The sequence below is a fragment of the Arachis hypogaea genome, chromosome 9 (genome assembly GCF_003086295.3).
Source record: "Arachis hypogaea cultivar Tifrunner chromosome 9, arahy.Tifrunner.gnm2.J5K5, whole genome shotgun sequence".
Lineage (NCBI taxonomy): Eukaryota > Viridiplantae > Streptophyta > Magnoliopsida > Fabales > Fabaceae > Arachis > Arachis hypogaea.
The window spans coordinates 34,252,266-34,266,497 of record NC_092044.1 but is presented as its reverse complement, the minus strand read 5'-3'; the positions used below and the strand labels follow the sequence as shown (position 1 = coordinate 34,266,497).

Below are 14,232 nucleotides of genomic sequence, written 5' to 3'. Positions count from 1 at the left end.
AAACACCAACTCGGTGCCCACTCCTGGGTCAACCAAAAGGAGATCCCCTCATAATATCGCTAAGATCTATCCACCTCGGGAGATGAACCTTCATAAGTCACCCTAGTCAGATAGGAAGCCCCCGTCCCAAAATTCCAATAAATGTCAATTCAGCGCTCGCCCTCTTGGGTCAATCAAAATGGGTGATGATTTTAGATGGGGAGAATTGATAAACCATTATTTATGGTTTATATTGTGTTTGATTGAGTGGTTTTATCAAGCTTTTCACCCACTTATTCATATGATTAGTATGTATTTACAATTTCTTCCCAAATTGTTCTATGATTGAAAACTTGCTTCCTAAAGACCTTTTAGTTGTATATTTTTATTTTCCTTCGTACCATTCAATGCCGTGATCTGTGTGTTAAGTGTTTCAGGCTTCATAGGGCAAGGATGGCGTAAGAAATGAAGAGGAAGCGTGCAAAAATGGAAGGAACACAAGGAATTGAGGAGATGGCCAGTGAGAAGTCACGCGGTCGCATGGCTCACGCGACCGCGCGAAAAGGAAGAAATCATAGTGACGCGCTCGCGTGCCTGACGCGACCGCGCGGACTGGAAGCTGCACGATCGACGCGAATTCGTGGACGACGTGCACACGTGGTACAAAAAATGATGAGTGACGCGATCGCATAGACAACGTGGCCGCGTGACGTGCGCGATCTGCAGAATTACAGAAGTCGCTAGCAGAGATTCTGGGCCGCATTTCAACCCAGTTTTCGGCCCTGAAACACAGATTAAAGTCAGAAAACATGCAGAGACTCAAGACATACTTCTGATCAAATCATAATTCACTTTTCATAATTTTAGATGTAGCTTTTAGAGAGAGAGGCTATCTCCTCTCTCTTAGGAATTAGGATTAGGATTCCTCTTAAAGGATTTAGGAATATTTTCATCTTCTTTATCTCAGGTTCAATGTTCTTTTTATTTATCTTCTCTTTTATTTGTTTATGAACTTTTCATGTTAGGATTCTTAATTAATATAATTTGAGGTATTTTCAGACTCATGATTGCTTTTCCTTATTTTTAATTTAGATTATTTACTATTGGCTTTGGTTGATTAATTGGTGACTCTTGAGTTATCAAACTCATCGTGATTGATAATTATTATTCTTGCTGATTAATTTAGATTCCTATAACTTTAGTCTTTCCTTAAGGAGTTGACTAAGACTTTAGGTATTAAATTAATTTATCCACTTAACTGACCTTCATAGTTAGAGGTTGACTTAGTGGGAGCAACCGTATAATTCTCATCACCATTGATAAGGATAACTAGGATAGGACTTCCAGTTTTTATACCTTGCCAAGAGTTTTATTAGTTATTAATTTATTAATTCCTACAATTTATTTCTCTTGTTCAAAACCCTTTCAAAACCCAAAAATACCGTTTTCCATAACCAATAATAAATCATACTTCCCTACAATTCCTTGAGAAGACGACCCGAGGTTTGAATACTTCGGTTTATAAATTTTATTGGGTTTGTTACTTGTGACAACCAAACATTTGTAAGAAAGGAATTCTTGTCGGTCTAGAAGCTATACTTACAACGGGAAATTTATTTGTGAAAATTCTAGATCGCGCGAGAGTTTCGTTCTTCAAGAACCTTGAAATACTCTGCCTTAATACCATGGAACGAATCCTCGAACAAGTCAAAGATCCGACAATTCGACTAAGTCCGGAAGGAGATATAGCCCTTTCGATGCTTCCCCTCTTTGTGCAGAATGGTAAAGAGAAGGAAAAATAGAAAAAAGCTCAACCCGAGCTGAAACCTCCAAAAATTCACAGCTATTTGGATGCAATTGAGGTGGCGCTGTAGAAATATGGTTTAGAGGGCCATGGCGAAATCAGAGAAGGGCAACCGAACCCTTAACCCTGTGAATAAAAGTTCCTGTGCCCACATCCAATCGGAAATTCAAGAGGAGTGCAAGTTCAAATAGCACACCCTCTCATTCTCATCGGCGAGCACGAGCTCGTACTATTGCTCCGCCTCACCACCACCACATATGGCCCCCTCGACCCGAAATTTTTGAAGATCGTCCTTGCCCAACCGAGAGGGTGTACCCGACACATCAGAAGTCACCCAATGATAACGATCGGGTACACCCCTGGCCAGAAAAATTAGATCCGAATTTGCCTACACTGCCCTCCGTTGCACCATACGTACAAACAAAAGGGACACTACTGTCAGTCCACTACCCAAAAATACAAAGCGATAAATCCTAACCTATGTTAATTTCACATCAACTACTAAATTCTCTATGTCAAAAATAGTGGCACTCCCTGACTACTAACACAGGTAGAAGAAATACAGAATGGCAAAACATAAAATAGACTACCGGTCAAACCCAAAAATAGTAACCCAGAAGACATAAAACAAAAATGACCAAAGAAGCAAGTAATGGGATGAAAAGCGGCGTACCTTTCGTAGAAATGCAAATGCACAAAGAGGCACAAAACCCAAAGCCCACGATGACCACAAGAAAATTCATAAATAGAGCATAAGCAGTGCATAACATATAGAACAGATGAAATGGGAAAGAAGGAGAAAAGTCTCTAAAAAATAAAAATAAAAACCCTCATGAATATATATGGGATAAAAAAATAAAAGAGGAAGGACAAATATAAAAAAATACCTATCACTTTCATTACGCAAATTTAATGTCATCTCAAAAACTGCTAAACGGTCACGTCACCGAAGAAGTGCAACAGACAGATACGAAACCCATCCGCTCACTCGATCCACCGATCTCACCACCACATGAAGACGAGAGAAATTCAAAACATCAGCGTCAAGACCTCAGCCCGTGAGCCCTTGCGCTCTAGAGGCAACTGTTACATACTTAAACTCCCGAGTCCCCTTAGGCCCCTCGTGAACTGGTCCACCCGGAGCCATCCGAGATCCCAACTAACTCGTCTAGAATCTAGCACAACGAAACACATTTTATCTCCAGAAAAAATAACTTACCCCATATATAAAAGGAGAGCTTAGTTGCTCTCCCAGTTATAATCCAACCTACCTTAACATTAAAACTCTACCTTAATAACTCTTTGACCGGGACATCGAAGTGTCTTTGCAGATACTACCTCTGCCGTTTCAGAAGTCCGATCATGTCATCCGTCAAGACTAACGAGTTTCCAATCCATCTGTTCAATCCGTTCATGATCATCCTGTACATCTACCATGTTTAAAAAGAAAAATTCACATATCAAATAGACTAAATTCATATCATATATTATATGGTAATATATTACATTTTTATTATATATCATGCTTCTTCATCACTAACTAGGCAAGGGATAATTTTCCATAAGCAGTTCACATCCTTCAAGATACCCTATCTATTGATTAGTTAGACACAAACCATCATTCACTGAAAAAATATCACACTAACATTTTGCCGTCAGTGTCTACAACCTTTCTCCTTCCTCCAAACAAAATAATAATATTTCCAATAGTATAAATATTTCAAATTCATTTAAGTTGGTCCCTTGAAAAAGTTTAGAAAGATATCTTGCATCTGCCAATTATGGTTTAATAGGAATATAAATATGGAAAAGAAAATGTATATTGTCAAAACTCAAAAGAAAGGTTATGTGTCACAAGTTGTGCTAAGATTGGTTTTGTACATTTTACCAAGAATATTTCTTATTCAATAAGTTTGTTGTTAGCAAAAAGTTTCATGCAACATTAAATTGCACAACCTTACATATAAACATTACACCAATTATTCAAAGCTTAGTGCATAACGCCATAACTGCACAAAAAATAAAAACAAAAAAAATAAGAGAGAAAATGGGTTCTAAGTACTCTTCTTCCTCCCATTTTCTTTTGTCTTCAAAGCAAAAAACTTTTGTTATTCTCTTGCTTTTGTTCATAATCATCCCACTCATCATTCCTTTTGAGAAGCCAAATAGTGTTCCTAATCTCACAAACAGAATCAAGTTGGTGGAGAAAACAAATTTAAAGCCTCCTTGGTTTGATATCATAGAAAATTCCATTGGTAGAAGCAATAGCATTAACATAGGCCTTGTTAACATTAACAAAAGTGTGGAAACTACCCTTTATCAAGAACTAACTTCACTTTATCCACAAGTGGAGAAAGTGGTATTCGTTGACTTCGACCACGTCGACGGAAGCTTGACATGGAAGGATCTTTTTCCGGTGTGGATCGACGAGGACGAGATAAACAGCAAGCCGAAATGCCATGACATGCCAATGCCAACTTGGGAAGATTATAGGGACATCAATGTGGTGGTTGCAAGAGTTCCATGTGGGAACAGAACAAAAAAGGGAGGGGTTAGAGATGTGTTTAGGTTGCATGTTAATTTGGTAGTGGCTAATTTGGCTGTGGAGAGTGGTTGGGTGAAGAAATTGGATTCTTATGAACAAGTTTATGTTGTGTTCATTGGGCCTTGTGAGCCCATGATTGAGATTTTCAGGTGTGATGATTTGTTGTTGCATGATTCAATGGGTGAGTTTTGGGTTTATGAACCTGATTTGAGAAGCTTAAGGCAGAAGACATTGATGCCTGTTGGTTCATGCCAGATTGCTCCTCCTTATGCTGAAATAGGTATGCTTTTTTTGTCCTAATAAATGTTGGTGGTTCTTTTTATTTTTGGAAAATAATCATGCCATCAGATTCTTGATTTTACCACTCTTCCCATCATTATTATTAGATTGTTTGTTTGTATGAATTTAAAATAAAAAAAATCAAATAGAATTATAAAAGAAGGTTTTGTCTTCAATAAACCAACTAGAATATTGAATGAGTACGAAAGAGTCTAACAGATTTTGTGATTTATAATTATTAATTAGTCATTATAAAATTATATCTAATAGTATAAAATTATTTATTTTTTTATTGATTAAATGCTATTTAGATTTTAATAAAAATACTGTCCTAAACTTTCTCATATTGAATTTTAATAGTCCTTCATCATAAACAATTTTAAATTATATCAAATTACTCTTTTGTTATCTCCCTTTTTTCTTTTTTGAAAAAAAATTACCAAATTACCATTTTTCTTCTTTCTCGTGAGACAACAAAAAAACCATATCACATCAAACTATTTACAGAGGGGGCAGAGGTTAATTCAAACAAGGGTCATGGCTCCCCAAACTTTTATTAAAAAAATTAGTAATATTTTTTTAAAAATTAAAAATAGTTTAGTTGGCTCAAATATTTTATTATGACTTAAAATACCAAAGTTCAATCTTCATCTCTTACTTTTATTGCACAATAATTTTTAGTTTTAAACATTCAAAACATGTTAGATTTGGACTGAATTGAATGAACTGAGTGTATTCATATTTCGCAACTCTCTATTCAATAAGCAACATTCATTTTACCTTTGAGTTCAAATATAAAAAATTAGATTTTTTATGTAATTTAATATTATTTTATATTTTACTGTTTATTTAATTTAATTTTTTATATGATAAAAAATATTAAAATATTTAATAAGTATTGATATTATTGTATTTCTATAAATTGATAAAAAAAATTCAATAAATATTATAAATTTTAATATTTGTCCTTCTAACTTTTTTTACATATTTTACCGGATATATATTCAATTTTTTATATAAAATAATCATAAAAGATCAAAGAATTGATACATTTTTTAAGAGGAAGACTAATATTCAAGAAGGAGAACATATAACTTTTACAATATTGGCACCTGTATATAGTTCTTCTACTTTAATGAATCACGAAAAAAAGTGAGATACAACCTTCAAAAGTTTAAAGATTTGCATCTGATGAGTTTGATCTTAATTCTTTGAAACGAGATCCTGAAAAAACGGCTTCAAATTTGGCAATATTACCCAAATAAAAAAGATGAGGTTAGACGAACTTATCTTAAATGAAATCTATATCAAAAACATCTTACAATTATCTTCTATTTAATCCTCCAAAATTTCGTTTCAAGTTCCGCCACTTATTACTTACATATTTTCTTTTTCCAGCAAGATCACCACCATATGTTCTTTGAATTATGACCACACACACTCGATCATCAACATTATTCTATGTTGACGAACCCGGTAAAAAGATCAATGTCTTCACAATTTACCAAACATAAGACTGGCTTCCTTATTATTCTTTATTTTTAAAATCCATCTATTAACCAAGCGAGACACCACGGTGGTGCAATGTTGTGGAAGTAATTAATTGGATTTTATCACACACAACATAGTAAACTACAAATATTTTCTAAGGCCGTTGAAGCTGCATTTTTTATTATCCTTAAGCAAGCATGAAATTAAAGTTGCCAAAAAGAAAAATACAAGTGGAAGATGGTACAAACGTACATCTAGATCTAGCTATCTTAGAACTTATTATAAATGATGTATTGATCAAGTTGCACAGAAACTGCATGAAAAATAGTGCACCATATCATGATTGTGATCATTTTTCTTTGAATCTTAAAGATGATTATGATTTATAGTTATAAATTTTTATTAATTTTAAAAAATTTCTTTCACAAGAATTGTTAAATAATAGTCGAAAATGGGGTTCTAATTGTATCTGGATTTTTGTGATTACAGAAAGAAAAAAAAAAAGAGAAAAAGAAGAAGAAGAAGAAAAGTTTAGAAAAGATAAAAATTGGTATTTCAAATCATATTATTTTTAATATAATTATTAAAAAAGTATTTTTTTTTATAACAACTATTTTTTATCTCGACCATTTGTTCAAATTTTTTTAATGGCCAAAATTTTACATCTTAGACCATGAAAATTCTGAAAATTCTTCTTTCCCTAGTGAAGAATTCTCCTTATAAGAAATATATTACTAGTACTATTCTGTGGAGTATAGATCCCACGCTGTATAAGAGATATATTCCATTCTATGATGATAAAATGATAACACAAGTGAATAAATTATTCTATTATTATTATTATTGAATTTCAATTCAGTTTTTCATGACAATGTTTTGCTTTGAGTCTATGAAAAGTATGGTACATGTTAAATAAAGATGTGATTGACTTTCAAGAACTTGTAGTGGGATCTCTGTTCATATGATCTGAAAATATTTATAAATTTTATTTATTTTTCTTTTTTCATGTGATTTGAATATTTGATCACCATGTTGGAGATCGAAAAGTAAGAAATAAAAGGAATGTAGTTTATAGAGAGGATTCTCTGTTTCTCTATTTGGTGGATCCTTGTCACGAAGGTCACCGCATAGAGCAAATACAATGGTTTTCATAATAATAATAATAATAATAATAATAATAATAATAATAACAATAAAAGCAGTTTAATGAAGACATTATAAAGAAAAGAATATAGTACACACGTATTGTAAAAGTATGCTTTTGTTCAATCAATATAAAAATTAACTAATCACAAAACCATGCAGCGATAGAATATGATTCATTTTGGTGATTGTTATTTGTACCATCCTTGAATAAAGTATTAAAGTGTGAGTGTTAGTGAATATTAAGATACATATATATATTTATGTAGATAAAATATTATGCATATTTTACGAAAGCATAGGCTCATCCTGTCATCTATGCTAACACGTGTAAGAATTATTAATGAGTATATATGGTTAAATTAGTTTTTGAAAGGTTATGAGATCTTTTAATTTGGTTTTTAAAAGATTTTTTTAATTAAATTTATCTTTTAAAAATTTTAATTTAGTCACATTAGTTCTTTTGATATTTTTTACATTCACGATATTAACAGAAATTAACATGCATGACACGTTAAATTATATATTTGTATATTCCTCTACATTTTAGTTGACAACCACAACACGATATTTTTATAAATTTTAGTCAAATCATTCTCTAAATAACTAACCATAACCTCAAAATATTGCATATATATCCCTTTCTTATGGAGTATAGTTGCAGTGGTTCAGACGGTAAAATTTGAGGTTACCAGTATGGTTGAAATAGAGGTCGCGGTGGTTGAAATGAAGTGTGGTTGAAAAGGAGGTCACGGTGAGGTGCTGAAAATGTTTAATAAACTAGAACGAAATCCTAACTCTAAAAATATTTTTCAATTTCAGAAAAAAAAAACACTAACAAAAAATAGAATTTAACAATAGTACAATCCTAAAAAGAAGTTTAGTAACAAAAATTTTTTCTTTCCATAAAATTAAATTCCATGAAGAAAATGCAAACACCAAAACTAAACAATAAAACAAACACTAAACATAAACAACGAATAGAGAAATTGATAGCCAGTAAACTCTTTTTTAATATTCAAAAAAATAGACTCGTGAACAAATTTCATGAATTAACAAAGAACAAAACTATAACCCTATAGACGATTTTCAATTCTAACAAAAAAAAAATACTAACAAGAAACAAATTTTATTAATGGCACAGTCCTAACAACAAGTTTAGTAACAAAAAAAACCTTTAAACAACGAGGAAAATGGCCGTCAGTCACATCTGCAATCACTACACCAAAGCCACCCCTCAATAACAAACTCACAAACACATTGCGTTGGATGCTTCAATCGGCGGCGATGATAAAATTTTTTTCGTCTTTTTCTCAGCGATGTCGAAAAGAAAGTGAGAGGGAGAGTTTTGTGAGAGAAATGTCGTTTCAATCACTACCTCTCATCTTTTTTGTCGTCCCGTGTGTGAAACGTAAATAGATTCTCGCCGGAGAAGAGGCACACGACATCCGCCATTAATCGCGCGTCAAAATCTAACCTAGTTCGTCTTCCAGTGAGCATCACTGCTGGAATTATAGAGCAATGAAGAACAAGAGTTCTTTTTATTGAGAGTGAAGGGAAGTGTGGTTGAAGAATGAAGACTAATCCATACGACACCGTTTTAATGAATCAGTTCTCCTTGACTTAAAACGATGTCGTTTTATATGGTGAGATGTAATTTAACATGCTAGATCAGTTTTCGTTAACGGCGTTAGTGAAGAAAGTGATGAAAGGACTATCATGACTAACTTAAAATCTTTCAAGGATGAATTTGATTAAAAAAATATTTTAAAAACCAAAACCGAATGTGTTTACTCAATTATTAATTGTGTTTTATCTTATAAATAACTATCAAGAATGTGTTAAGTAAGTTATTCAAATCTGGTGTTCTATCTAAAAAAAGTTGTTTAGAAAAATCATAAAAGAATACTTTATATTTTCATTTTTGCTTTCACCTCTAATTGTCTTTAAAATGCTTAAGAAAAGAGTTGGACAAGTAACAATTGTTGATATGATTGATGATTTGCAAGGCAAAGAGGTATGGAGGGGCTACATGTCACAATCAGCAGCAACAGAAAATTACAATCAAACCATGATGAAGTTACCAAGATTTGCCTATGTTACAATTCTTCACTCATCAGAAGCATATGTTTGTGGTGCAATAGCATTAGCACAAAGCCTCCTTCAAAGAGAATCAAGCACCCTTCAATACAACAATTACATCATAGATCTTGTTCTTCTTGCAGATGATTCAATTACTCCCAAATCCATAAGGGGTCTCAAAGCTGCAGGGTGGAAAATCAAGCGCATAGAAAGGATCCTTAACCCTTTTGCTGAAAAGGGTACCTACAATGAATGGAACTATAGCAAATTAAGAATATGGCAACTCACTATGTATGACAAAATCATATTCCTAGATTCTGACCTATTAGTCCTCAAGAACATTGACGATTTCTTTAGTTACCCTCAATTATCCGCCGCGCCTAACGATTTCACGTTGTTTAATTCGGGGATGATGGTGATCGAGCCGTCGCAATGCATGTTCAAACACTTGCTAGACAAAACTTTAGAGATCAAATCATATAATGGTGGTGACCAAGGTTTAATCAATGAAGTAATAACATGGTGGCATAGGTTACCAAGAAAAGTTAATTTCCTTAAGATCTTTGAGCCTTTGCCAGGGGAGAATGAGAGACATGAGATACCAAACGAGTTGTATGTGATGCATTACTTGGGGTTGAAGCCATGGATGTGTTACAGGAACTATGATTGTAATTGGGACATGTTAAAATTACATGTTTTTGCTAGTGATTCAGCACACCAAAGGTGGTGGGAGGTTTATGACAACATGCCAAAAGTGTTGCAAAGCTATTGTGGACTTTCTAAGAAGATGGATGAGAGGAACATGAAGAGGAGACAGAGGGCAAGAAATAATAGAAATTTCAATGATGATCATTGGAACATTCAGGTTAAGGATCCAAGAAGGAACCGTCTTGCGGATCATTATAATTAATTAATGATTAATGTTAGGTAATCAATTTATTATTATTATTATTATTATTAGTCCATTTTTTAAAATTAATTTATTTATTTTAAATTTTAAATTTTAAATTATAGAATTTTAAATTTTGTATCCTAAATTATAAATCCTAAACTATAAAGTTGACTAGTATTAATTAACTAAAAATTGTTTCCTATACTTTTTTCTTAATTATAATATCAAAAATACATACACACTAAAAATTAATTAGTATATAAATAATATATTGTTTAATTTATTTTTAATATATATTTTATATTTTTATATTATTTTATAGGAAAAATATAGATAGACAATTAAAATATTAAATAATATGAACAATATATATGTCGGATGTTCATTTTACTAGTGTACAAATGGTTATTCTAATATTAAGATTTAGGTGAGTAATTTAAAAATATATGTAGTATATTTTTATTTTATTGGTAGTTATTCTTGTTGTTCAAAAAAATTATTAGTTATCTAACATAACCCTATTTTATATGACTAAATTTTAATGGATACATAATATAATTATAATATAATAAGATCATGATATGTATCTATATATAGATTCTGATCACACTTGAAATTTTTTACAACTTATATATGTATTAATTCATGTTTATACCAAAATATGGTATTATATAAAAAGCTTTACACTATAATTTTTTATTATTATTTTAGAAAATTATAAGAATTAAATAGTTTTTTTAATAATTCAAAATGTTATAATTAAGTAGTGGTATAAAATAGTTTTAACTATTCCATTAAAATTAAAATTTAAAAAGGTAGCTAGTTGTAGAGGTTATAAAGAAAAAGAAAATATAATTGTTGTTGTTAAAACTATATGCACAAAATTATTGCCGTTAAAACTATTATATTATTGTAAAATAAATAAAGAAAAGGTAATAAAATATAAATAGAAAAAACACTACCATTAATATTTACTAATACTATTATGTTACTATAAAGATAATAATATAATAATATTATATTAGTAGTATATGAAGAGAGAAAGTAAAGAAGTATTTTATAGTATAAGAAAGAGAGAATATTTGTTTTATTATTTCTATGTGTGTTTGCCTGAGACTTAGCCTTTTATTTATAGGTATACAAAAGGTAACATTTTCAACTTTTATTAAATTCATTCTCTCTCGAGAATGGACATCCACCTATTCAATCTTATCAAACACTCCCTCTTGGATGTCCATTTAGGATTATGTCTCCTTAAAACCTTACTAAAGAAAAACCCAATGGGAAAAAACTTTAGTGAAGGAAAAAGAATACATTATACTTTGTGATGGGAACTGTTTCGTTAAAAACCTTGTCAAGAAAAATCCAATGAGAAAAAATCTGACCAAGAAAAAAAGAGTACAGTCTCCCCCACATCATTTAATGTCTTAAAATCGGCACATCCAAATCTCATGTATCAATCTTTCAAATGAGGATTTTAGGAGTGACTTTGTAAATAAATTTTTCAGATTATCACTTGAGCGGATCTGTTGGACATCAATTGTCCCTTGATTTTGAAGATCATGAATGAAGAATGATTTGGGAGAAATATGCTTTGTTCTATCGCCTTTGATATATCCGTCTTTAAATTGAGCAATGCATGCTGTATTATCTTCAAACAGGACAGTTGGAGGTATCTTCTGATCAATCAATCTACATGATGACATAATATTTTGGATCAAACTCTTGAGCCAAAAACACTCGCGACTAGCTTCATATATCGCGAGTATTTCAACATGATTAGAGGAGGTTGCTGGTATCGTCTGTTTCGTGGACCTCCATGATATAGTTGTACCACCATATGCGAACAGATATCCTATTTGAGATCTCCCTTTATGTGGATCAGACAAGTATTCAACATTTGCATAGCCAACTAATTGTGACTTGGATTCATATAGATAATACAATCCCATGTCAACCGTTTCTCGAAGATATCTAAAGATTTATTTAATTCCATTCCAATGTCTTCTGGTTGGAGAGGAACTATACCTTGCTAGTAAATTCACAGCAAATGATATATCGGGTCTTGTATTATTAGCAAGATATATTAGCGCTCCAATGGTACTAAGATATGGTACTTCAAGACAAAGGATATCTTTATTTTCTTCCTTAGGACGGAATTGATCCTTATTCACATCCAAAGATCTTACGATCATTGGGGTACCTAATAAATACGACTTATCCATATAAAATCTCTTCGAGATCTTTTTTGTGTATGTTGTTTGATGAATAAAGATCTCATTTTTTGTATGCTCAATCTGCAGGTCGAGACAAAATTTAGTCTTTTCAAGATCTTTTATCTCAAACTCTTCTTTTAGAGATTTTATAGTTGTTGGAATCTCTTCAAGAGTTCCAATGATATTTGAATCAACGTACACATCAATCATAATGAATCTAGATGCTGATTTCTTTATGAAAAGACACGGGCAGATATCATCATTCTTAAATCCTTTTTTTGCCAGATACTCAGTAAGACGATTATACCACATTCATCCAGATTGTTTTAGACCATATAAAGATCTTTGCAATTTGACTGAGTATAACCCTTAGGAATATTCATTGGATGCTTTAGATATCTTTAGTCTTTCAGGGAATTTCATATAAATATCCCGATCTAATGAGCCGTATAAATAGGTTGTTATCACATCCGTTAAATGCATATGCAGTTTATGATATGCATATAAACTGACCAAATAACGCAATGTTATCACATCCACTACAGGAGAATACATTTTTTTATAATCTATACCGAGTCTCTGTGAAAAACCTTATGCTACAAGTCGAGTTTGGTAGTGTACAACTTCATTTTTCTCATTTCGTTTTCTCACAAATACCCATCGGTGTCCAACAGGTTTTACATCTTCTGGTGTACGGATTGCAGGTCCAAAAACTTCACGTTTTGTAAGTGAGTCTAGTTCAGCCTTCATGGCTTCTTCCCATTTTGTCCAGTCATTTCTTTGTCGACATTCTTCGACTGATCTTGGCTCAAGATCCTTAGTTTCATGCATGATATTTAGTGCCACATTATATGCAAATATTTCATTGACAATTGTCTTATTTCGGTCCCATTTTTCTCCTGTAAAGACATAATTTATCGAGATCTCTTCATTTTCACAATTTTCAGGTACCTGAACGTCTTCTGTTGTTAAAACTATATCAGAATTTTGGATAACTGCAAGTGTCTTTACTATGTCTTTTTCAACAGAAATAGTATTTACCTCTTTTCTCTTTCGAAGATTTTTGTTTTTAGAACTGACAGGCCTGCCACGCTTTTGGCGTGGATTTGTTCCAGTGGCTATTTGTCCGACAGGGACCTCAATTCGAATTGGGGCATTTTTTACTGGTATATAAGATTTGGTTATCCTCTTTGTATCAGAAAATGTATTAGGCAATTCATTTGCTATTCTTTACAAATGTATAATCTTTTGAACTTCTAGTTCATATTGCCCTGATCGAGGATCTAGATGCATTAAGGATGATGCATTCCAATTAAGTTCCTTTTCAGGAAGCTTATTCTCTCCCCCTAATGTTGGAAATTTTAATTCATCAAAATGACAATCCGCAAACCGGGCTTTAAATACATCTCCAGTTTATATCTCAAGATACCTCACTATAGAGGGAGAATCATATCCAACATATATCCCCAATTTTCTTTGGAGTCCTATTTTAGTGCGATTAGGTGGTGCAATGGGAACATATATTGCACACCCGAATATTCTTAAATGGAAAATATTTGACTGCTGGCCAAAAGCTAATTGCATAGGAGAAAACTGATGGTAACTCGTTGGCCTCAAATGGATTAGTGCTGCAGCATATAAAATAGCATGCCCCAAACTGAAGTTGGGAGATTTGTTCTCATAAGTAAGGGTCTAGCAATTAATTGGAGGTGCTTAATAAGTGATTTTACTAACCCATTTTGTGTGTGAACATAAGCTACAGAATGTTCAACACTTATTCCATTAGCCATACAATAAGCAT

At 32.3% G+C, this 14,232-nt stretch overlaps 1 protein-coding gene across 1 annotated transcript; it reads left to right on the top strand.

The window, feature by feature from the left end:
• The first annotated feature begins 3,782 nt into the window (after positions 1 to 3,782).
• On the top strand, positions 3,783 to 10,254 carry LOC112710840 (putative UDP-glucuronate:xylan alpha-glucuronosyltransferase 4). Its single transcript, XM_025763270.3, has 2 exons — positions 3,783 to 4,608; positions 9,251 to 10,254. The coding sequence occupies exons 1-2, from the start codon at positions 3,831 to 3,833 to the stop codon at positions 10,231 to 10,233; spliced, it is 1,761 nt and encodes a 586-aa protein (XP_025619055.1). The 5' UTR covers positions 3,783 to 3,830; the 3' UTR covers positions 10,234 to 10,254.
• Positions 10,255 to 14,232: the final 3,978 nt, after the last annotated feature.

Coding starts and splice junctions, on each gene's coding strand:
- LOC112710840 (XM_025763270.3), top strand. CDS start 3,831: ATGGGTTCTAAGTACTCTTCTTCCTCCCATTTTCTTTTGTCTTCAAAG. Junction 4,609..9,250: donor TCCTCCTTATGCTGAAATAG/GTATGCTTTTTT, acceptor ATGATTTGCAAG/GCAAAGAGGTATGGAGGGGC.